The sequence below is a fragment of the Micromys minutus genome (assembly GCF_963924665.1).
Source record: "Micromys minutus genome assembly, chromosome: 7".
Lineage (NCBI taxonomy): Eukaryota > Metazoa > Chordata > Mammalia > Rodentia > Muridae > Micromys > Micromys minutus.
The window spans coordinates 65,650,023-65,675,991 of NC_137976.1; the positions used below are offsets into that span (position 1 = coordinate 65,650,023).

A 25,969-nucleotide genomic window follows, 5' to 3' on the forward strand; every position below is an offset into this window, starting at 1 on the left:
ATATCTGTATGCCAAACAGTCTTTCTTCTATAAACATGCTCTGAGCGTTTTCTCTGAAGAGAAATTAAGCATAACAGATATGAATACACTCTTCATTGTTCCTTCACTGTGGAAAAATGCCTCCAGGCAAGGCAAATGTGTAGGCAGGACCCAGGGCCATGGAAAGAAGCCATAAAGCCAACCCTATCTTCAGACAACCTTGCTACATATCACTTCTTAAAAGAAACGACCCGTGAGTAATATTCTCAAAGACCACTGCCTTACTCCCATTTCAACTAGGCCACTGCGGTAAGGTATAACCCATCTAAACTTGCCCAACCCCTTACCCGTTGTCATGGCATCATCATTTAAATAATACCGTAGTGACTACACAGACAAGGAAAAGTCAAAGCTGAGAAGCCGCCTACCTCAACATGCAGGTGTAATTGCCCGTGTCATTGAGGAGGGTGGGCCGGAACCAGAGCACATCCTTCTCTTTACTGATGCGATTCTCCGGGAGCCGGAAGTTAATGGGCTCCTCCAGGTCGCGGTCTTGTCTGGTCCAGTACCAGATCAGGGTAAGTCCAGAGGAATGGGCAGTGCTGTAGTTGTACTTCAAGAAGTGTTCAAAGAGGGGACACTTTATGCGAGCTGGCTCATCTTCAAACACTTGGATTTGTCGCATGGTATCTAGTCCCCAATCATCACAGCGTTCTGGGGAGAAGCAAAGAGAAAGGGTGGATGAGCCATTTCACAGAACACTCTCTGACTGTTTCCACTGTGTGCCACAGACTCATTGTAAGATACCCACTTGCCACGTGAAGTGGATAAAATGAAGCAGGTGAATGAACGGAAATATTAATTATGTTAACCGATAAATTCAATAAACCCATCCTTTATACACTTACATTTCATGGAATAACTCTTCAAAATTCAGTGTATTGTACAGTTGTGGTATACCTCGAGCTGGGATGTTCACACACACTGAGGATGACCACACTGTGCAAACAGAACTGCGGAATTTAGGGGGAAATTTTCTAGTACGTCAGCGATAGAAAAATAAAACTATAAATGTTTTTAAAACTTACTTGGTACTGAAAATTAATCACTGGTGTATTCAGAAGGAATGAATTTAATAATTAGTTTTTCCCTGAGAATGACATCAGAATGGTGTAATACAGAAGGTATTATAAAAATACAGAAAAAATTTCCAGGGGTCATAAGGGTCTTGTGAGGACCCTTTATTTTCATTTATTCTTTGTATTCTTTAATTTATTTCTTGTATTCTTTATATACATATATATGTATAAAATATACATATATGATATAATGTTTAAATACATACAAAATGTAAATTTAGTATAAGCTTCCTTACATCCCAATTTACATCAAAAATTTTCCATTTTATTTATAATGAATGGAAATATGGGTTTTTAAAACATCATATTATAACCAATAATATTTTTTAAAAAAATAGTAACCACAAATTTGAAAGACCTCCTAGTAGTTTGAATGAGAATGGCGCTGTAGGTTCATATTTTTGAATATGTCCTTTCTAGTTGATATCACTATGTGGGGAAAATTTCCAGATGTGACCTTTTAAGGAACAGTGTACAACTGGGGGCGGCAAGCTTTGAGGTTTCTAATTCCTGGCTTACTCTGCTTCATGAGTTTCTCTTGCTTCGTGAACTCTAATCCTCGCAACCACAAACCCAGGTCAATGCTTTCTTTTGAAAGTTTCTTCAGTTGTGTTGTTCCAGAAATGGAAATAGAAATACCAAAAAGACAGACCTGTGCCCCGAAAACACTAAAGAGGCGAGTAAGAAATCCCAGGTACTCAAAAAGGTAGATGCGGGAAGATCTCTAGGAATTTGAGGCCAGTCAGAGATGCATAGTGACTTTCAATTTTAAAAAGAAATCCTGGAAGACACTAAAGGATGGAAATACCTCATTTATCCAAAGCATCAAGGTCAGGAACATGTCCATTGGTTTAAAACCAGTTTATAGGGTCAATGGAATATGGAAGCACTGTTATTCCACTGTTGTTTTTCACAGAAATAGAAAAAATAAATACATTGGCCAAAATGTTGTGGGATCACAGAAGACCCTCAATATCCACAGAAATGCTTACAGAAGAATAAAGATGGAGGTATCGACATACTTGATTTCATGTTATGCTACAGAGCTGTGGTGGGGAGGGGCACAAAAACAGACACACAGACCCATAAAGGAGATAGAAGGTCACATCATCAGTACCTTTTGGTTTTTTGACAAAAATTACAAAAATACACAAGAAAGATGCCATGTTTAACAAATGGCACTGAAGTAACTGGGTATCAGAAGAATGTCGGTAACTACTTCTCTCTTTCACTTCACTAAACCAACTCCGAAGAACCTCAGTGTGAGCCCCGGAACGCTGATGCTGCCTGAGGAGAAGGAGGGAGGGCATGTTAGGACCCTGGTCACTCAGGAAACACCACCAAAAGAAAAGTGCATCTTCTTGATTACAGGAAGAGGCCCTGTCAGGTTCCATGTTCCCACTGTTAGGCAACTCCAGCTAAGGTCACATTGTCTCCTGGAATCCATCCCTGGTCTCTAAGACTTGCTAGAGAATCCTCCAGTCCCTCCATCCCCAGCAGCTATGGATTTCCATCCATTTTCCTGACCTTCTAGCCTTTTATCCTGCCCCGTAGCCAGGCAGGACCCACCACAATGAAAAGGGAAGAACACCAACCCACCTACAAGACTTTTTAACCCAAAATTTGTTCTATCTAAAAGAAACGCAGGAACAAAGATGGAGCAGAGACTGAAGGAACGGCTGAGCAGTGACTGGCTTAAACTGGGACCCATCCCATGGGCAAGCACTGACACCTGGCAATATTAATAATTCTCTGTGATGCTTTCAGGCAGGAACAACTGTCCTCTGGGAGGCTCCACCCAACAGTCAATGGAAAGAGATGCAGAGACCCACAGCCAAACATTAGGCAGAGGCTGAGGCGTGGTATGGAAAAGTTGGGGAAGGACTGAAGGCCCTGAAGGGAATAAGAACTGTCTGGGAATTAACCTTGAGAGTTCGGGGCTTAGACTGAGCCACAAATCAAAGCGCACACGGGCTGGACCGAGGCCCCGGGAACACATGTAGAAGGTGCAGCTCAGTCTCGATGTCGGCTCCCAGCAACCAGGGTAGAATCTCGGCCTAAGGCTGCAGCTGACTATGGAATCTGTTCCCCAACGGGACTAACTTGTCTGGCCTCAGTGGGAAAAGCTGAGCCTAATGCTGCAAAGACCTGATATTTTGGGGATACCCAGGGAGGCTCAAACTCTCTGAGTAGAAGGAGAGGGGGAATGAGGCAGAATTTATTGAGGTGGGAAAAGGGGAACATTTCAGATGTAAATAAGCAAGAAAACAAATAAATAAAAGTGGATCTCATGCGATTAACATGTCTGTCTATTAAAGAAAACTGCTGACTGAGTGTAGACGCATCGCACAGAATCAGAGAAGACCATGGCCCACAACACCAAACAAAAGCTCAGTGTTTTTTTTTTTTTGAATAAGCACAAAATTCCCAAAAATGGAATACTGAGAAAATAACTCAATCAAACAGCTTCTATGAAACTGATCCTGAGTCACAAAGTTAGACCAACTGTGGTGGCCTTCGTCATCATCATCACCATCATCATTACCATCATCACCATTATCACCATCATCACCATCATCATCACCACCATCACCATCACCATCATCACCATTATCACCATCATCATCATCATTGTCATCACCATCATCACCATCATCACCATCATCATCATCACCACTATCATCATTGTCATCATCAAATAAATAAAAGCAAATGTTGGTGAGGATTTGGGGAACGAGGAAAAGCCTTATCTACTATTGATGAGCATAAAAATTGACCGTAGAAATCAATGTGAATATATCACAAAAAGCTACAAACAGGTATAACATGACCCATCTTGGTTTTACATTCACAAGGATTGTGTATCTTACGACAAAGATGGTCGTAGCTCATCATGTTACTGAAGCTCTATTCATAATATCTAGGAAGTAGAAGGAGTTTAGGCTTTTGTCAACTGATCAGATGATAAGTAAAATATGTAACACACACACACACACACACACACACACGTGCACACTCAAAGACAGAAGGGGGATAGTGGGGGAAAGAGGAAGAAATTTTACTGCACTACAAAAATATTCAGTTATGCAGAAAAACGTATGGAACAGAAGAACATTATACTAATGGGATAATCCAGGCACAGACAGACAAATTTCATGTTTTCTCTCAGACGTGAATCTGAGCTTAAAATCTGTAATGTGCGTGTTTACTGTTGCATTTGACGAGGCCCATAAACTCTATGTGATCCGTGAGAATAACAAACACGCAGTGACAAAGAGGGTGAAGAACATTTAGAGTTTTAAGTTGAACCAGGAATGGGAACAGAGAGACAGAGAAAAGTGTCAGATGTTAACCAGAACTAACAAGGTTTGAACAAAAGCTTTACCAAAATCCACTGTTTTGTGAACTCATTTAAAACACGACTTAACAACAACAACAAGAACCAAAGCAGAAGGAATTTGAACCGGGTCGTCTGCACAGGTGAACGATGCTTCCTACAGAAGAAATATGTTGTTTAATAAAAATCTCAGTATATGCTGTCGGCCACGAAGGCACCAGAGCCTCCTGAAGAACATAGGCTATTGTTACGGCTCCCATCATAACTAGATGATGTGGTAATTATTCCCAAACATATCAGTTTGGTTTGAAAACACACAAATTCAGTTGAAATGGACCAGGAAAGTCATCAATGGTTGATTCAGTGGTATAGACTTTGCCTGATATAATACTGATCTGCCCAGAAAGATGTATCCATTCATCAAATAGAACAATGCATGCTCTGAGGGTAGCCACTTCCTTATTAGATTTCTGGCAAAGAATTCATACATAAAACAAATATCACTGTAGTGTAAATTAAGTAATAATATAATCACTTCCTCTTCAATTTTTTTTATTTTTAATTAGCTCACATTTAATCACAAGTAATAAAATAATTCAGCATGCACAGACTCTGTAGCTGTACCTACAAAAGTAAGTTTTTTATTTTTAAAAAATGTTTTTATTAATTTCTTGAGCATGTTAGAGAATGTCTTTTGATCATGTTCCTTATTGAAAATACCTCCCACATCCTCCCTATCTCCTTATCCAACCACCTAAAAGTTCTCTCCGCCCTCACTCTTCCTTCTCCCAGTACAAACACGTTTCTTTTTCTCTTTGAACTTGTATTAATTATAATAGCCTCACATTAATTAAATGTTAGTATTTTGTAGCACTTAATTTTTTTCATTATGACATCTTCCTGTACAATTTCCTCAAAGTGTGAAAGATACATTTTTTCTGGAATTATTAATTAGTATTATGATATATATGATCTAAATAATATACGCCAATTTTATAAGCAATTATTAAATATAAAATTACATCAACTTCATGTATATTTTAAAAGGATTTTATTCATGTTTATTTTATATGTAAGAGTATTTTACCTTCATGTATGTGTGGTTGACATATACGTGTTGCCCACAGAGGACAGAAGAGGACTCTGAATTCCTCAGAACTCGAATCACAGAAAGCTGTGAGTGTGGGGAACTGACCCAGTATCACAGGAAATGCTGGAGCATCTCAGCTCCCCGAATCCTCTCTCAGGAAGCTGGACCGTCTGTTTCTTAGCGGGAAGGGAACGTCACAGTTGGCGGTCACCCTTTACATATCACCACGTAAAACTCCTTTTCCCAAAAACTTAAACATCACACAAAGTTTAAACTCCTTCTTTGAGATGCTTTTATGCTTCTCTATCTTAAAATAAAAATTATTTTAATCATCATTTGACAACTCTCAAGGTCGTCTGCAAAACCATTCTGGATTCTTTTTCTACTCTACATAGTGGATTTCTGCAATGGGAAGCTATGATATTTTTCAACTGCGACCTGTATTTCCATCCCCTTGAATGTAGGCTAATACTGAGATTTATATGCAGATACAATGTAGCCCCAGACCTTACAACTTACATCCTTTTTGTTTTGCTGTTATCCTCTATTGACTGTAAGAATAAATCTGGTTGAACTCATAGCTGAAGTGAGCACCAACTCGTGAACATATGGGTCACAACTAAAAGAACAGCTGTTTGGCCAAATCCCAAACCTACAACTGCCCAAAGTAAATGCCCCTGGGCAACCCAACAGACTAGCAGACATAACTGTCAAGGTGAAGACTCATCATAAATATTCAGGATTAATCCACAAACTGTTTGCAGTAAGAACTACTAGCCAACACAACTCTGTCAACCATTATTTTACTCTTGACAGATGAAAAAAATATCTGACTTCTAAATAGTTCTCCAGGAAATTACGTACAGTACTTTCCAAGCCTCAATGATGAGCAACTTCCAATCCTCTTTCATTAACTTTGCTGTTTGTCGTCAACATGTAGGAAAAAAATAAAAAACTAAAAAGTTCAAAGGCTTTTCACATTCATATGCACTCATGATCACTACATAATATTACTTTCAAAAAAAGCATTTATTCACACTCACTAATGACATTTTCACTAGTGCTGTTAAGTTTCAGAATAAGTTCATTTAGTTTACAGAAATTTCGAACAGCTTCTCTGATAAACTTAACAGTTTTACTATGTGAGCCCCATTCCATTGCTTTATCAAGCTCCACTGAAACCAAAACACTTTTCCAAGAACTGATCCAAAGTCTCAGCAATAAGAGGAATAAGAGGGATGACTATGTCAGTATTAAAGGGACACAAGCTAACCAACTGAGCAGGCTTTAAAAACAGAACCTTTTAAGCCAGCAAGAGAACGTAGGGGCACAAACGGAGCATCAAATCCTGAATAGAGCCAAGACCTAGTAAACCATCAACAGCAATACAGAGAATGCTGCTCAGGCTCCATACCAGCCCTGCACACATATCACAGACGTTTCCAGAAAGAAGAAGCATGTGACGGACTTGGTCAATACACAAATGGCACTTGTGGTGGGTGTTTTCATGGCTAGGATGTATTTTCTCAAGCTCTGCTCTGTCTTGTGTAATACAGCACACAGACTGAGCATCCCTTGTTTAGGTCCCTTCTTGTGATCCAGGAGGGCTTCTAAGTCATAGGGACTGAGATTTTTTTTTTTCATTACCACTACCATCACTAAATTGTAACCTGGAAAATGAAGCAGACATTTTCCAAACACTAAAGAGAATCTGTTTGTGTGAGGAGTGGCAAAATAAAAAGATTAGATGAACACTGTCAATGAAGGTTATAAAACGGTCATCCTCCAATCGGTGACCACTCCCCTCGCTGAAAAACATTCAGCACACAGCTCCAAGGTTGTTTATTTTTAAGACAGGGTGGTTACTATGTAGCTCTGGTTAGACCTGGGACTTACTACACAGAGCAGAGCTCTGCTCGCCTAGGCTTCCCAGTGCTGGGGTTAAAAAAAATGTCCACCATGATTATCTCCATCACTCAGACTTTTGGACCCGCCCCCAAGCAGGAAAATGAAAGAATCCTCAATAAAAGGCCAGATTTTGAACTTGGGGGATCTTGAATTCGTTGAACAGCCGCATCACCCAAAAGAGTTTCAAAATTAAACCAAAAGAGTTTAAAAATTAATTTCTAAACATTCCCACTTAGAACTTCTAATCTGCCCCTTAAATGTTATTATGAAATCCAGGAAGATTCTGAGAAAATTTTATATAAAAATATACTCCTCGGTGACACAGGGTAAAGGAATTTAGGTAAAAACTAGGATTATTCAGGGAAAACATTTTAAAAGGTGTTGTGATTCTTATCTTTACACAGGCAAGGAGCCAGTCACTGGCCTACATTACAAGATCCTGTAAGGGAAATATTCAGAGAGATAAAGACTCACTAAAATTCTAGTGTAACTGCAAATATAAAACTGTAATAAAGGGTTTGTTAGAAAGTTAAATTGAGGTTTTCTTAAAAGGTAGAGTAAGAAAGGAGAGCATATAGAAAACAGACAGAAAAATTAGAAAGCCAGTCCAAGAACTGCAACATTTCATGATAGTAACCACAAAAGGAAAGAAATTAAAGAGAAAGCAGAAAACTTCCAATGAAACCACTCAAAGGAAAATGTTACAGGGCAGAAATACAGAACATTCTGATGCAACGGGCCTGTCATTATGTGCATTGTACCCCACCACAGGCAGGAAAAATAGACCCAGACCAGCCAGGCATCTGAAAACATTAGAATAAAAACACAAAGAAATATGAATGCAAAAAAAAATCCAGCACACTAAAGTAATATCAGAAATAAAAGTGCTAGAAAAGCCTCCGAACTGAAACGGAAGATAACAATATCAATAGAAGGCATACGGGAAGAAAAAATATTTCCAGTCTTGACTCTAAACCTAGTGGCGCAATCAAGTGTTAAGGTCATTTTCTGCAGACACATAAAACATGCTCTGTATCAGAAAGCCTCTGGGGTATGGATGTAGTGAAAGTTAAAAAAAAGTACAAAGGGCAACCCAGGATCAGGAACAGGGGATTCAATTTAAATAAGTAACATAACAATCCACCGTATGGCTGGAAAGGTCTCAGGGTAAAAGCCTTGTGGCAGAGTTCAGTGAAAACAATCCAGAGAGTAGAAATCAACAGTAAGGAGAAGAAATAAAGTGTCTGATGGATTACCGTAATATTATCACTGAAAAACAAAACAAAAGTGAAAAAGGTTTTCAGAAAAGCAAGATAATGGGTAGAAAAGTAAGCTAAGAATAATGTTTGAAACTGTAAGGTCCCATTCTTTAAATGGTTGTTGATTCAGTTAAATATGCAGTGGTATTGGGTAATGAGGAATAGGTAGAAAAAATTAAAAGACATGAAGTGAAACAAGGTTAACTTTTATTTTCTTACCACAAAAATAAAAAGAGAATGCATTGGGCTGACTGAGAAGGTAACAATGTGTATAAATTGATTAGCAAAATACAGATGGAACAAAGCCGAAGGAATAAAAACAGTATTTTAAAGTGTCTTTGAGGACAGCAACTGGTGAGGTAAAGGATGTCATTAAACGTCTTATAATTATGGACTTAAAATAACTGTATGATCTTTCTATACAATAGTTGAAGAAGTTAGAAAAGTAGACAGGGGGAAGGAAGAAACACAAGGAAAGAAGTAGGAAGGGAGGGGGAGATGGCAAGGAGGGATAAAGGAAAGAATAAGTTATCCAACACAATTGACAAAGCTGTCACCACTGTCAAACCATCTCAAAGACACATACTTTCTTTCAGAAATTCCTTCATTTTGTTTTAATTGTGTTCCCACGAGTGGATATAACAGTCAGTTCACTGTTCAATTATAAAGTACATACTTTCAAAGACAAAGAGACAGAAGGCTGGAACAGCTGACTAAGGCTGGGACTTCACCGAGGCAGGCCTGTTGTCTGGATGAACTTAGAGACCGCAGCCTCATGCAGCCTAAATGATGCTCCCGTGGGTGGCTTTATTGAAGCTCTGCTTTCATTACAAATAGATGACAGTAAAGGCCAGGTTCTTATGTGAAAATTATCATTTTGATTTGGGGGATGTCTGACAGTGTATGTTTCACAAATAAAAGAATGTATAGACAGACATAGTAGGCCAGCATTTACACATTTTGTTTAGAAAAGGAGGTAAAAATACAGAAGCTGAAAGACTTTGGTGAGTAAAGTCTGCACTGAGGAAAGCCAAGGACCCTGTCTGACAAACTTCATAATAATGAGTGGTGCTAATCATATTAAAATTATTCATCCATGCATGTCATTAGGAGTGTGGTAGTTATATTGCCAGTATTGAGGTGTCTGTACTGATGTGCACTGTTTATATCTTTGAGGCCATGGGTATTCTTATTTTTAAGCATTTGCTCAAATGTCACATGTCTGGAAGAAGGCTAGACACTTGTGAAGACAGTCAGTTATAACTGTTGGGGACTCGGGGAAGATGACACTTTCTAGGAGTATCATGCATAGCTTTGAAGTTCTCAGAGAGTATTTATGGGAGCAGAATAATTCCACTAAAGGTGTTGGCCACTGTCCCTGATCCCTCCCTCAGACTCAGCAAACATTTCTCATTCCACACAAACCCATTACACAATCTGTCTCATTCATAGAGCCCCACCCTGGTGACAGATCACAGGACCATCTTTGGGAAACTGGAGAGAAACAGATCACCTTGCCGAGAGTCAATTATAACTTCATGAATGCAACTCTTTAGTATTATAATCTGGCACTTTGGTGCCTGCAAGTCTTTACAGCCATTAGTAAAGGTTAACAGAGAGGAGATAGGAGGAAAGGAGAGCTCACATAAAACCTCAGTCACAAACAAATTCTTAGGCCGATGGAAATCAGGTGGATCTTTGGTAATCACAGTATGGCCTGTGTTAGACACTAGATAGATGTTCCTCAATACTGTGTTCTCCCAGATCCGTGGGAAGGTCATATTTGCCTAAGTCTTAGGATAATGTCATGTGATTTAATCTAGGCAAAGAAATAAGGCTACAAGTAATGCATTTGAAACATCATTCGGAATCCTTGGGGCTTCCTCTAGCCCTATATGGAGATTTTATGAAGCAGGAAAACATAACAAAACACAACAATTTTATTTCTACTTTTAAATTGAAATATAATTACATAGTTTCCCTCCATCCTCTCCTATGTGACCCCCTTTCAAAATCATGGCTTTTATTTTCTTTATCTATTATTGTCATACATATACAAATGTATGTATGACCAAATACATACATGTCTAAAATCATTAGTACAACCTGTTTAATTATATCTAGTATTACCTGTATCTGTATGATTTCATGGCTGATAAATTGGTATTGAATAACTAACTATTACCTAGTTAATAACTAACTACCTGGGCTTATTCCCAGGTAGAAATATTTCTCCCATTCTTGGCATTTTGTAATTGCCTACATATATGTCTATGAGTGGGTTCCATGAGATTTCCCTCTTTCATATTAGCCTATCTAGTATGGTTTATGTTAGGTAGCCATATTGCCAAGACTTCATGGGTGTGGCTTCTATACCATTTCTAGAAGACACACTCACAGTTCTCTGGCTTTTCCATTTTTCATGATGTTCCCCAAGGCTTAGGTACAAGAGATATACAGTAAATGTACAAATAAGGCTAGGCGCCTGAAAGGCATTCGTTCTCTGTCTTTTGACCAATTGTGGTTTTCTGTAATGATCTCATGGAGAAACATCCCATAATGGGCCCTTGTATCCCTATCACTAGGAATAGATCTTCCCAGGAATGTGATCTTAATCTTTCAAGGAACTTTGACACTAGAGGAATAAAGACATTTTTAAAATCTCTATCACATTAAGGCATTGAGACTTGCCATGAAAGCTAAAAGTTGTCTGTCATGACTACTATGGAGAGCTTTGTTTCCTAGCATAGATCAAGAACAAATACTTTTAAAAATGATATTTGTTGCCTTCAAGATATTGTGCCCACCTCCCCCTGACCCCCATACTAGAATTTGTGGGGCTTGAGCTTACTTAGACCTTATGCACATAGTCAGAGACCCTGTGAGTTCATATGTGCAAATGCCCTGTTGTGTCCAGAAAATACTGGGAAGTTGTTGTCCTTGTTCTTGTTGTTAGTCAGCCATCACTTCTGCCTCTTTCTCTCTTTCTGCTCCCCCTTCCATGATGCTCACTTTGCCTTGCTACGAGAACGTTTGATGTAGATGTAGATGTCCCATTTGGGGCTGAGCACTCTACAGAAGTGTCATTGCTAACTGAGAGCTGCGGGAGAGAGAGTTTCCATTATGGGTACGATCAACTGTGCTCCAGTGGATGGATACACATGCAAGACTGTATGGTCAGTACTAATTGGACTCAAAGGGCTTTTTTTTTTTTTTTTTTTTTTTAAGAAAGAACACAAAGTTGAGGGACAAGACCAGGGTATATTTGTGATGAGTTAGGGGAGTTAATATAATCAAAATACAATGTATGAAAATTTCAGAAATTTATAGATGTATAAAAGTAATAAGAAAATAGTACTTATCTCTACATGCTGACCTCCAAATAAAGACTGGAAGCCTAGAATTTCACCTGAGTCCAGCCATTTAGTGTAGTTTGGACTAAAGTCTGTGCAATGTATCTTTAAAAGGAGAAGACATAACTATTTCTGTTAGGTGTCTCCACTGTGTTATATTTTATATGAGTAAGAATGGAAAGTGAGGTAGACTCCTTTTCCGCAGGAACTGGGAATATTCATATTCATATTCACAAACATTAGTGAAAATGCTATTATTGCTGAGCTTTTCCTTTGGGATATATATTCATTTGAAATTTACTCCGTGAGTTTTTTAAGTTTCTCTAGCTGTTAACTGAGGATATTTTTTTCCAGGGCATTTTTTAAATTATTCAATGAACAAATAAAAATGAAATCTCTGGCAACAGGCTGTAATGTTGTGTAATACCAAATTAATTATATAATTCACTCCAGGCCCAGGAAGAGAGGGACTGTTTTGTAAATAGAGTCATTTCTGATAGCAGAAAAGGGAACATACCAAATTACTGGCCCAGTGAGCTAGTTTTCCTTTAAAATGCCTTTTTCTTATACAGTTTTCTCCACAGTAGAAGTTCTGTCTAAATTGGCTCTTCATCGTGAGAGAGACACAAAAATCATCATTTCTCTCAATCAAAGGGGTTCTTAAGGCTGAGCCTGGATGTCACACAGGAGTAATGGAAAAGCTGGGCAAAGCCAAGTCACTGGAAAACCCAGCCCACGCTCCTGACAGCAATTAGCATTTATATAGCAGGGTATACATTTTAACTAATTAATCTCACAACACCCTCTTGGGCCTCATGCCCATTCCCACATTACATGCCAGGAAATGGAGACAGAGAGATTCACAGGCTTCCTTTTGCCGGAGTGGTTGCATAAATAAGAAAGGCCTGAACGTAGATCCAGGACACTTGTTCCAAATTCATGCACGCACATTCAAAGCAGGATATTTCCCCTAGGAAAGCTGTTCATATATTTGTATTTATTAAATATTTATCGAGAACCTGCTGTGGCACTGAGCTGAGTGTTGAGGCATATAGGAACGCAGGATGCTCAGATACAGAAAAAGCAAGAACAAAGATCTGCTTTGTAGACGGCGTCTGATAGAATTACATTCCACATGGGCTCATTCCCCACATAAAATCTACTTCTGATATGACCTCAGATAAAATGCTTCCTCTCATCTCAATTTCCTCAGAAGTGACTTAGCTATTAGGCATCAGACTTGAGGAAATTGTGTGTGTGTGCGCGCACGTGTTTGTGAGTGAGTGAGTGCATGTGTGTGTGCCTTCAATGTAACATACAAATAGGTAAATGAACATAAAGAGGGTAAACTTTGACTGTAGGTTATAGAACTTTTAGCCCATGGTTTTGTGGATATTTTTGTTGTTGGTTTCTATGGCAGTGGGGCATCTTCAATATCCCAGAAACCAGAAATAAACAGAAAGAAGAGGGTCAGGGCTCTAACATTCCCATCCATTCCCAGTGGAATCTAAATCCCTCTCATTAGAATCTCCCCCTTAAAAGCTCTACAGTATTCCAGTATCACAGGCAGGTAGAACCCTTCAAGGCTCACACTTTGAAAAATATTCAAGATTTAAACTACAGCAATATATTGACTTAATCTACAAGAGAAATCTGAGTTGGTGCTAGCTCATAATGAAGTTACTAGTCTTAATAAAGCTAGTATTGATATAAAATTATCCAAATGAACTAATATAAGTAGCAAGCTGCATTTGCTAAAACACAGTGTCTCTTCCCTCTAGCTTGCTACTTAATGAGCATGTCAAAGCAGGTTAGAAGTTTGGCATCCTTTTTTTTTTTTTTTTTTTAGCTTCACCCATGTAGGTGGGAGTGCACATGCCCCACACATGTGAAGAGTAATGTGGAAACCAAGACCCAATCTAAATGGTAAGGCTTTTACCTGCTAAGGATCAGAGATATTTTTTGAAGATTTTTTATTTATTTTACTTATATGAATACACTGTAGCTAGTGTGTCTGACACACCAGAAGGGGGCATTGAATCCCTTTACAGATCAATTGTGAGTCATTGTCTAGTTGCTGGGAATTGAACTCAGGACCTCTGGAAGAGCAGTCCGTGCTCTTAACCACTAAAACATCTCAGGATTTCTTAGAAGGGAAAAAATACTCAAGTGAGGAAATATGGATCAAAGTGTGGAACAGAGACTGAAGAAAAGGGACCAAGAGATTGACCCACTTGGGGATCCATCCCATATACAGACACTAAACCCAGGCACTATTGTGGATGCCAAGAAGTACTTACTGACAGGAGTCTGATTTAGCTATGTCCTAAGAGGCTCTGTCAGAGTCTGACAAATACAGATGCAGATGCTTGCAGCCAACCAGTGGACTGAGCATGGGGTCCTCAATGGAGAAGTTAGAGAAAGGAATGAAGGAGCTAAACGGGTTTGCAACCCCATAAGAAATACAATATCAACCAACCAGAGCTCCCAGGAACTAAATCACCAACCAAAGAGTAAATATGGAGGGGCCCATGGCTCCGGCCACTTATGTAGAAAAAGACAACCTTGTTAGACATAAATGGGAGAGACCTCAGTCCTGGGCAAGCTAGATGCCTCAGTGTTGTGAAATGCCAGGGAGGGGAGGTGGAAGTGGGTGAGTGTTTTGGAGAGCACCCTCATTGAAGCAGGGGTAGGGAGGATGGGATAGGGGGTTTCCAGAGGGGAAACTGGGAAAGGGGATAATACTTGAAATGTAAATAAATAAAATATTCAAAAGATGAAATAAAGGAGGAGGAGAAAAAGGAGGAGGAGGAGGAGCAGGTGGAGGAGGAGGAGGAGGAGTAGAAAAAGAAGAAGAAGAAGAAGAAGAAGAAGAAGAAGAAGAAGAAGAAGAAGAAGAAGAAGAAGAAGAAGAAGAAGAAGAAGAAGAAGAACAAGAAGAACAAGAAGAAGAAGAAGAAGAAGAAGAAGAAGAAGAAGAAGAAGAAGAAGAAGAAGAAGAAGAAGAAGAAGAAGAAGAAGAAGAAGAAGAAGAAGAAGAAGAAGAAGGAGAATTTTTGGTCAACCCTACCACATCCACATTAACCATGTATTTATCTATTTAGTTGTAATATAACGTTGATTGGTCCTCCTACATTTGCTTAACCTCTCTTATCTGCCTTTGATGGTAAAAATCACCTTTATGGAAAAAAGGAAACTCAATGTTTTCAAGATCAGGAATAGTAAGCCTTGAGAGCTGATCCCTGAATGGTGACACTATCCCACACAGAGAAATTGTTTCACGACAGTAACTGAGGCTTGACCTTTAAGCAGGAGCATCAACTCATGATGGTCAGAAACTGGATTGCATAAAGCGATATGACTTGAAGACCTTTTGGAACTAGACAAGAGACAATAAGCAAACAGACCAACATGTAACCAAGGCTACTTCACCATGCATATTTTTCATGCCCGCTCCAACTCTCTGTCTATATATATATATATATATAACTTCTGGATCTTGCCATTACTATCCTATTTCATTTTTTGAGTGAAAGGTCAAACCTCATTTGCTGGGACACCCTCAAATCAGAGGCTTTTCTATCTTATTCCTCTTGTAATACTAATTTAAAAATAACATCTAAAAATAATCTTGGTGATATATTCTTCTGTTATTTTATATTATATAAAAAAATAAGGTACAGGATGTTAGTAGTAGGGTTGAAAATATGTTAGGATTCATTTCAATCCATTTCTACGTTCCAAACTGCAATCAAATGTTGATTAGATCACCTTCAAATCGTTGCCATCAGAATCATCTAGGACCACTATTGTGAACAGAGTCAGAGAGTAACTGAAAGAGAAGGAGGAGCTGGTGTTACATTCATTCTAGTAGTTTGCTTAATTTGCGTTTTCAAATGATATGTGAGACTCAAGGTGTGAGCCAATGGTCAGGAAGCCACATCTATTCAGCAGCATGAATATCAAGAAGAAATCTATAGGTACAGGTATGTTCATGTGACAGCTTTGGGAATTTCAGAATAAAAACAAGTCTCCCACCAAACCAGGCTTGTGGCAGAGAGCAAAGCATCAAGGTTGGAGAATTAAAGACATGATTCATAGCCAGGTTCCAGCACCTCCTGGATTTATTCATCATTCACTAAACCATGTGCTGAGCATCTCCCCATGTATATACTAAATCTGAGTACTACAGTAAATTCTTATTAGTACTACAAAGACCTATTAAAACTCAATACTGGGTAACTGGCAAGAAACAGTGTGTGTGTGTGTGTGTATGCCTGTGTGTATGTGTGTCTGTTATATCTCTCTCTGTGTGTGTATGTGTATGTCTGTGTGTGTGTGTGTTTGTGTCAACACACATTAGCATGTTAGAGATTAACAAGTCAATTTGACCTGTGGTAAGTTAGGAGGGGATGGGGATGTAGAGTAAACAGAAAAAGTGGAGCGGAGATACCCAGCATTAGCAGTGATAACCAGGGTAGTCATTGAGACCAATGATGTCTCTCAATTATTGTCAGCACCTGTTTAACATCTAAGACTCAAGGCTCCTAGGAACACAGCAGAAGTGCCTCGAAGCATTAATTATATGCATGACTGAATCTTCTGTATACTGGGAAGTTTCTAGTTAACAATCGTCAGTACTAGTTATAATTAACCTGTGAATTGTTCTTAGTTGTGGCAGATCTGCAGGTTGGTGGCAGATCCTGCTTCTGCATGTCTCATCTACTGCCCTTCTATGGCAATATCTCCCCTACTTTTAGAGTTTGAGAATTTTAAGTTTGACTCATAGCTACTCAGAATAAGGGTGACATTTCTCAGTTTGCCATTCATAGACATGCGATGAGGAAAGTAAGTTCCAGCCAATGGGATGTCTGAAAGTCCCCTAGGATAGAGACTTTACTTGAGAGACACTCATATATTGAACAGCCTCTGCAGCTCCTGATATAACAGTCCCTATTTCTACCTGCTTGGACAAGGGTATGGGATCTGCGGTTCCACTGTAGGTCAATAGACTAGAGACCATACTCTGAAGTTGTTGAAACAAGGCAGGATTTTGCAAAACTTATACAACTGTTTCGCCAGTCTTGAATTTTCTGCTCTAAATTTTCCATGAACAATAAACACTTTTAAAGTGTGTTCTTGTTGTATTCTAGTCAAACAGTTGTTCTCCACTTACCCGTGTCTCAGGAGCCCAACAGGATTAAAGGCGCTGGACCCCATTGGAATCCAATGGCAACAGAATTTTCCTTTTTAAAATGCTGTGCTGATCCTTGGCCTCATTACAGTTGAAGGCTCATCCACATGAACACGCTCTTATTTTTAATCTCCTTGCTCATTGCTGATTTATCATCCTGAATACTGAGGTCTCATTTCTATAGTGAGTAAGCAAAGAACTCCTAACGCTTTCTAACCCCTGAGTCTATATTGCTTTCGTTAATATTTAGATTCAAACCGTATTTGTCCTTTAAAATAATGTTTCGATGTGTTTTCCTATCACTGTCTTATAATAGGAACAATTTGCCAAATTTCACAAATCTCAAGTTTTGAGAATATGATGTGATTGACATGTGGTAAAATCTTAAAACTTAGATGTTGTTTATTTGAGAGGGGGTGAAGGAACAGTCTCAGACAGGGATATAGAAAATGCTCCTGAAAAATTCCTATTTGTCAACTAAACCATCAGAAGGGAAGAGATGGAGGTGAAAAGTGGGAGGGGAGCTGAGGGGCTACGAGCATCTCTCATCCATCCTGGTGTCACTTGGGCTGTTCAATAGTACTCGGCTAATAACTTGGCAGATGGCTTTCCTGGACCAGATAATTAGAAATACCTTACTCCCACCAAAAAAAATGGGGGAATTTTCTTGATTGAGTAATTTGAAGAAAATAGAAAATAGCCCTGGGCAGATGATAGCAGATGATAAGATTTACCAGATATGGGAGAGATGCCAGATTCTGAAAAAAAGGCTTGGGAGGGAAAACCACAAGGCATCCTTCAGCTAGTTAGAGTGCTGCAGAACAGGCTCACTGCAAAGCTATACGAATCCTACAGATCCTCCGTGGAACACCAGCTATTTCCCTTTACTCTGTTCTAATGGCTGTCATTTGATATCACTTGGAAGTGGCTGCCTGGTCTGAGTCAAAGAAAAAGCCCAGTAGATGTGATTAGCAGTCAAACATGAAAACAAACATGAAAGGGAAGACAAGGAGGGTAAACAGAGAAAAGGACTACTTACAGGCTGATCAGAGGGAAGCAACCATTTACGATGTTTAAATTTAGAACTGCACTAGCTACTACCCGAAGTCACAGAATGAAATTATCCACACGGTTCCTCAGAGTCCACGTCTTTCAGATTGCCTGCTACTGAATAAACCCACAGACACACCACACAGGGATATCTAAAGATGGTTTCTTTTTTCACGTGCTGTAAGCTGAGGGTCCTCCTCAACTTTGTGAACTGAAATGACACTTTCTGCAGTTTTCTTTCTGGAACAGGACTTCTAACAACCTTGGACATCCTAGAGCATTTTAGTGCTCATAGGTCTAGGTGAGCCACTCAAGGTCTCCAGGCTTTTTGTGTAGTAGCTGTGAAACCATTTTACATATGGCTTGGGAGCACCAAGAAACTATTATCCTCTATAAAGGGTCCAGAGCCACCCTGCCTGCATCTGAGCATCACAAGTAGCAAAATGGGACATACCATGCAATGGTACCTAGAAAGGCTCTGTAGCTCCCTTCACAGAGGTGGCAGAGGGTAGAGGGCTAGAGAATGGACTAAGACTCTGAAGCTTCTGTACTATTGACCCATTGTTCTCTTTACAAAATTACTGTGATGTGTACCTTTGCATGGCTTAAAGGAATGGCTGTCTTCTCAGGGCTGTGGTGACAATAAACTGGCTAATGTCACATGTGGCACAGTGCACTAGGGAGCTTCTAAGCAGTCATTAGCTGGGCTTTGCCCTTCTTTTGTTGTCTCCCAAGCCCTCTCTTCCAACCCACAATTAAGATGCGAAGATCCAAGTGTTTCTCTGGTGGAACCATCAAGCATTGACAAGTCCACGCTGTGTGCACTCAGTATGACATGAGAGCTCTAAAGTCAAAAGTCCAGAAAACAGTGGAGTTCGCCTTCAAATCTCCTTCAAGAAGCAAATGATGTGCATTGAAGCTAATGGTATTTCATGTCAATGTTGATCCCCTGAATCAACGGGTTGTCAATACAGAAATAGCATCTGGCTCCAACAGGATACCTGTAATATCCCACTCCACAGATGACATAAATTCAGCCAATAGAGATGCTTTAACAATGCAACGATATGCATTAAAGGTGGGGGTGGACAAACAAAGGCCTTCATATCCCCTTTGGAAGGGTAATGTCCTTTTGAAGGGCACAGTGCCAAGTCTCAGACAACCTCTATTCTCTTCTTTGTTCTCCTCCTTCTTAACCCAAATGGAATGTGTGAATAAGTTAAAGGTCCCATGTATAAAAGCTTTCCTTTTGAAGACAAAATGTGACAACTCTTTGCAGCATGATCATCAGAGAGCAAGTCATATGGGCCTTGAGGAGAACATTGGCATAAACTTTTCTCTCTCTATTCCAAACTCATGACAGCCAATTTCAAACTGATGTTCCCCAGATGCTATTCGTGGTTAATTTATAGCAACTGAGCAGTAACAACATGCTTAAGAATATAGGCTTACAAACAGCTTGAAAGATACTTAGAGAAGTCTTGCTACTTTACAAACAGGTTACAGGCTTCTGAATTAGCCCAGAATTATGAGTTAGCAAATTTGATGTAAAAATATTACTCAGTAGAAGCAGGCATTAAATCTTTTTCTTTTTCACCTCAAAAGTGATAGAAAAAATTTTTAGATATATACCAAAGTGAACATTGTCAGTTGATGTTGGAAAAAAGTATTAACTGTACAATTTACTACAAAAATAGTAGACAAAAGTCAAGTGTAGATGTGGTGTGCTTCTGCTAATCCCAGGAATGGAATGTGGAAGCAAGAAGATCAAGAGTTCAATGTCATCCTCAGTCATCTAGTAAATTTGAGGCCAACCTGGGCTATATAAAACACTGTCTACCCAAAGGGGGGAGAGAGAGAGAGAGAGAGAGAGAGAGAGAGAGAGAGAGAGAGAGAGAGAGAGAGAGAGAGAGAAGAAGAAATAGAGTTTAGTGGTTAAGGTCATTTACTGCTCTAATAGAGGATGTAACTTCATGATCACCTACCATGACCATTGGCTTCTACAGGTATTTTTCATACATGTGCACATACCTGCACACAGACACACTGACAGTAACATCACTAAAATTAAAATGAATGCCAGAAAAGGTTGTACTTGTCTTTAATCCCAGGCAAGGAGGATCTTTTACAATATGAGCCAGAGTGGTTTACATAGAGTTTTAGGCAAGCCAAGGAAACAAAGCTCAGCTAATCTAAATAAAGGTAAAGTCTTTAAAACTTCATGGAAAAGAGCAGATATTCACAAATGCTGTAAGTGAAATGCACAGCATAACATAAGTCTTAATTTGCTAACACCACCTAAGGACGTGTTCTTATCCTTACTTGTCAAGTCAAACCACTGACTGCTAGGTCTTTACCAGGCTTCCCGTAAGTGTGGTCCCTATAAAGAAGGATCTAGAAACGTTGTCTGCTCCCATTAAAACTACAAGAACAAACAAGGAAGCTAGTGAAAGCACCTGTCACACTGATGTGTGAGCAAGGCTGAACGAGACCAGAAATCAGAAGTTCACTTGGCACCTGAAGTATGGTAAAAACTTATTGAATTTAGAGTACTATTGTACAGAGCTGTACAAATTCAGATACTAATCCTGTGAAAGACTTACAGACAGAAAAGAATGTGAATTTTCTTGTAAGTCTGCTTTTGAATTTGTTTAAGATTTAGGTTTCCCTGACTAAAACAATGACAATGAATACTTGATTTTTGAGATATGGCAAGCAGGCTGACTACCCTTAGGAAGGTTCCTCATGTACAACTCCACCGCAGAAGGGAAACTGAACATCCTCCAGGTACTTCTGTCTCCGGAGGCTTCAGCCTACATTTGTTTTGTTTTTCAGTTGCAGGTTCAGTCCATCAAATCGAGTAGGCACCTTCCAGTTTAATTTGGGGAACATGTTATTCCCCCTATTGAAGAATTTGCAGCCATATTCTTCTCACAAAGACAAAAATCAAAGAGGAAAGCACAATTTCTGAGGCCTGCCAGCAGCCTCCACCAATTCGGGGAGAATCGCCTGGAGCAAAAGAAGCCTTACGGCTGTGATCAGCTGCCAGAGCAAGAGACTCGGCCTCCCATTCTGCTCCTGCCTTTAACAGAGGCATCACCTGTGCACATCACTGTGGTCTAATCCAATTTTAATAACACGTCAAACATGCAGAATTTCCTTGAAGTCTGGTAGTGACAAGCAGAAAACAAAAGATTCCAAGAGTTACTCAGGTGAAGGGCACATTAAAAGTTGATCTCATGAGAAGTGCAACTCATGAAATTGCTTGCAAGTGATAACATAGTGACAGGCAGATCTCGAAAGGCAGGGTTCAGAGTGGCTAGTTTTTCAATGGCAGTCACCCAGAGAACAAATGCAACTCACAGGGTAGAAAGGGCATGGTCCTGTGAAATTCCCATCTAGGTTTTTAAATATTCAAGTTACCTGTAGTTCTATGTGCATCTTAGAGAAGATGTAACATTGCTGCGAAGCAGAGCTGGAAAAAAACTGCAGATATTGTATGGGTATTTTACTATACAATACAGGTGGTTTCAGAGTCCAGCATTGAGAGAGAGTATGAGGTTAAAGAACAGGCAAATGACAAGGAACAGGGTGAAGTACGCCTAGATTTCCAGTTGTCTGCTCCAAGTAAAAACCACATACAAAGGAGGGTCAGAAGGTAAATTTTCTAAACCATGTTTATATACAGCATCCTGACTCTCTCTATATATACATACATATACTTTACATTGAGAATGTTTGTCTCCTACATGTCATTACTTAGGGGAGATCAGAAACTGTGACTTATCTGAAATCCATAGCTCTTAAGACAAAAAACAAAGCAAGAGGTATCTCTAGGATTTGCTTCACAAAGCAGGCCAATATTACAGAGCACCAAATCCCCATCTTAAAGAGGGTCATAGCTGTTGGCAGCTTCTTTCCTTATCTATTCAGACCCCTCTCTGTCCCCACTGGCTGACCCAACAATACACTGCCACTCACTGCCACCGAAGAAAAGCAAAACAACCACCAGGAGGTGGCAAAATTGAAATGAGGAAAAAAGTAGGTCCTGAGTGGGATCAAAGAAACCTGAAGTCATAGGAAGAGGGCTTTCAGAAGCCCTGGGGTGCAGCTATAGCAGTCCGAATGTGTATGTAAGTGTGGCATCCATTTAGTTTGTGTGACTTTGCCTGAGTGGGTGAGTATATCTTTGCATATATCTCAAAGCAACACAGGCAAATGCAGGACATTCATCTCTGGGGACTCCCAAGTTTCTGCCTGCCTCGTGAAAACATGAACAGTGAAGTTGGCTGTTTTAGAATGATATGATACAGAATTTTGTTTCTACAACCTTTGACCGATGGAGGAAGCTGTCCAAAACTCATCACTTGAGGTTGATTTTCTTCTTTCTTACGTCCGGATTCAGCAAAATCTATAAGGTTATCATTGCTAACGGGCTCTGTGGAGTCTACAGTCTGACAGCAGTTTCTGGTGTGGTGTTTTGTGTTTCAGTTTGGGGTTTGAAAAGAGACTACTGGGAAAACCTGGGGATTTCAGACAGCCAGTGAGCAGCAGTCTCTTGACAACAGAAAAAACTCTCCTACTTTCTCAGTTCCCAGGACCCAGTTAGTCTCATGGTTTCTAATTCTCAGAGCTTATGTACAATGTCATCCGTCAACCATTCCATACTTTTAGATTCTTTATCTTAATTGGTAAAAACACAGCCCAGGACCTCTGCCAGAAAGGCAAGTGCTCTTATCTGCTGAGACACCTCTTCAGGTCCTCACTCTTATTTTCTGAAACAGACTACTTTATAGAACCTGAAGCCCACTGTTTAGGCAAGCCTACATGGCCAGAAAGTCCCTAGGATCTACCTGTCCCAGCCCCACGTTGGTGTTGCAGCCCTGTGCCACTATGCAGAGCTTTATGTGCGTGCTAACACTGAGCTCAGACCTCTGTTGCACAGCATACCATCTTACCCAGTAAGGCAGCTCTTCAGACTCCAGTCTTCTCCATGTGTTATCATGGCTAATCTTCATAACCCTTCCTTGTACTTTCCCCCTTTGCAAAATGAGTAGGAAAAGCCTAAGTAAGATAAGGGACACCCACACAATGACACAAAAGTGTGAGTAAGATGGAGAGTCCAACCCAGAGCCGCTCTGGAGAGAGAGAGAGATCAACATCTACTGTTCACTGGCCAAATACCATTTCTCATCTGCACCAATTTACTAAAAGAAGGTGGCATTAAATGACCACAGGCCCCCATTCTCTGTAATAAGAGGGATTTATAAGCAACTCTGATATTAAAGAGTCCACTTCAGCTTGAAATTTAAAAGTGCAAAATCAAGTTTTTCAAAGAGGGAAAGACACTGATCGGATCGTATGTTGCAGCAAGAAGCAGGGAGGGTCAGAAGTTAACCTGAAGCAGGTCAAAGTGAGCTTCATTACTAAGAAGCACACTACCCTTGATTAGCGACTCTCAGCACATGACACAGCAAGAGGGGCAGACCAGTCACAGCTGTCTGAAATAGAAGGTCACTACAGCATCCAGTGGACGCCCCAAAGTTACCTTCATTCTCAAGGATGCCTCATAAAACCCACTTTGCAAAAAGCCGAGGAGTTGGAGTTGTCAGCCCATCCTCAGAGGCAGCTCCCTCGATGGAGTTATCTCCGTCTCATTAAGTACAGTCAGACATGACTCAGCACCTCCGTCAACTGTCTGGGAAGAACATCTCATGCTGGTAGAAAGAAAATCACCTAAAGCTGAACAATAGAAGACAGAGAAGGTACAGGGGTAGAGGCAGGTTGCCTATTATTCAAAATCAAATCACCCTTTTCCTCCTCCAGACAGGAAATAAAAATTACAGCCAATAGGAAAACAGGACTGTCTCTGCTTAGAACACATCAAGTCATCCTGTCACTTTCAGTTATGACTATCAGGCATGCAGACACCTCATCTGTCTGGGTCACAAAGCAGGGTGAAAAGCAGGTTACGTCACGTCTTTCAATCAGTAAACCCAATGAGATCCTACCACACATGACAGTTTATAACGGGAGACAAAGATTCAAGGAAGACACAGCATTTCTATCAAAGATCTCACTATCTGGAATGGAAACCCAGGTAAACACTGTTAGAAAAAAAGGAAAATACAGCATGTGCTCCAAAGAGAAATGACACAGCATGTCATAAGAGGACAGATGGAACTCTTAGTTCTGACTGCGAGTGGGAGAGTTCAATACTGTTTTCACAAAAGCAATGTCAACTTAAGTCATCTCTTATCGTCTCTTGATTTAAACCTGAAAAAGACAGATATACGCTGACAGATATCAGTGGAAGGAAGCCAGACTCTGGGACCCACGAATGTTCATGCCTTCAGCCACTGTAGTGGGATTTCAGACTATGGAACAGTTAATAGACATTTTGTGCATTGTGGAATTGCATCACACAACTGAGAGTCAAGGGTAAAGCAGCACATGCTAACCATGCGCACAAGATCAAGCATGGCTTAAGAAACGTGTCTAACATGAGGTCCTTTGACCAGTACTATGTACAAAATCATGTACACGTGTGATAATCATATGCTAGAAGAAATGGAATTAAGCGGTAAAATATAGCAACTGGAACTGAAGAACAATGGTGCACGGCTAACTTATTCTTTTGCTCCACAGTCACTGTGAGGAATTGTAACTTATGAAGAGGGAAACACCTGGTCCCTTGGCCTGTTCTCTTACCATCCCCCAACCCCCATCAACTTCAGCAGCACTGCAAGGGGTTATCATCTTTTCATAGTTTTCAAAATCTAGCAAGTTGGAGTTTTCACTCTTTCTTTCTGGTGAAACCTGACTTAAAATTACAAACAAACAAGCAAAAACTATCAAGACTTCAATGAACAACAGCACACTAGCCATGACATACCCTCTTGTCTATGTATTCATGTGACATTCAGAACTCCCCTCTTAGGGTTCAGATACTTGAATGTCTATATTCTCTTTCCAAGAACCTAAAGCATCTTTCTAACACAACAACTGCCTTTTTCATCTTCGGAGCCCCCCCCAATCCTATCTGTACATTAAGAAAAGTACTTGAAGTTATCCAAGCATGAGGGGTAGCAAACAGAACCGTGACTCATTCATATACAAAGGACAAGACTAATAGTACCCAGCAAAACACAAAAGGAAATATTAGCGAGTCACCAATGGGAAAAAGGTTCGAAAGGATCCAGTAAAAAGACATCTCAAAATTCAACGAAAGTAAATTATTAGAGAAGGGCAAATTATTTCAGTGGACACTTCACTAAACAATGACACAGTACTCAACAAACAATGGCCTTCAATAGTCACAGCGCTATAGAGCTGCATTCAGTACATTCTTCCAGGTGAAATAAAACCAACAGAATTTCATCTAGCTGAGATTCTGAAAAAGCCCAAATCAAGGAACAGAAAATAGATCAGTGGCTCCTGGGGACTGGGGATAAGAATGGGTGACCCAACGGGCAGAATGAAACCACTTCAGGAAAGTAATAAACCTTATTATGATCATAATTGTAATAGTCATTATTATTGTTAAATTAATTTTTCAAAATCCTAAGACCCTATACACAAAAAGTCTTAATCACATGTAAATATGAATGAATAAAAAGAATAAAAACAACATTTCAAAAGTTTCAAGACTTGGTGTTAA

At 39.8% G+C, this 25,969-nt stretch overlaps 1 protein-coding gene across 2 annotated transcripts in view; it reads right to left on the reverse strand.

Annotated features, from left to right (window-relative positions):
* IL1RAP (interleukin 1 receptor accessory protein) overlaps positions 1-25,969 on the reverse strand; it is a gene marked incomplete at its 3' end in the record, with an annotated part of 140,797 nt that overhangs the window by 42,673 nt on the left and 72,155 nt on the right. For both annotated transcript variants that reach the window (XM_080919648.1, XM_080919649.1), the window contains exon 3: positions 408-693. In XM_080919648.1, coding sequence (XP_080775774.1) covers positions 408-693 — 286 coding nt within the window. The remainder of the gene's footprint in view (positions 1-407; positions 694-25,969) is intronic.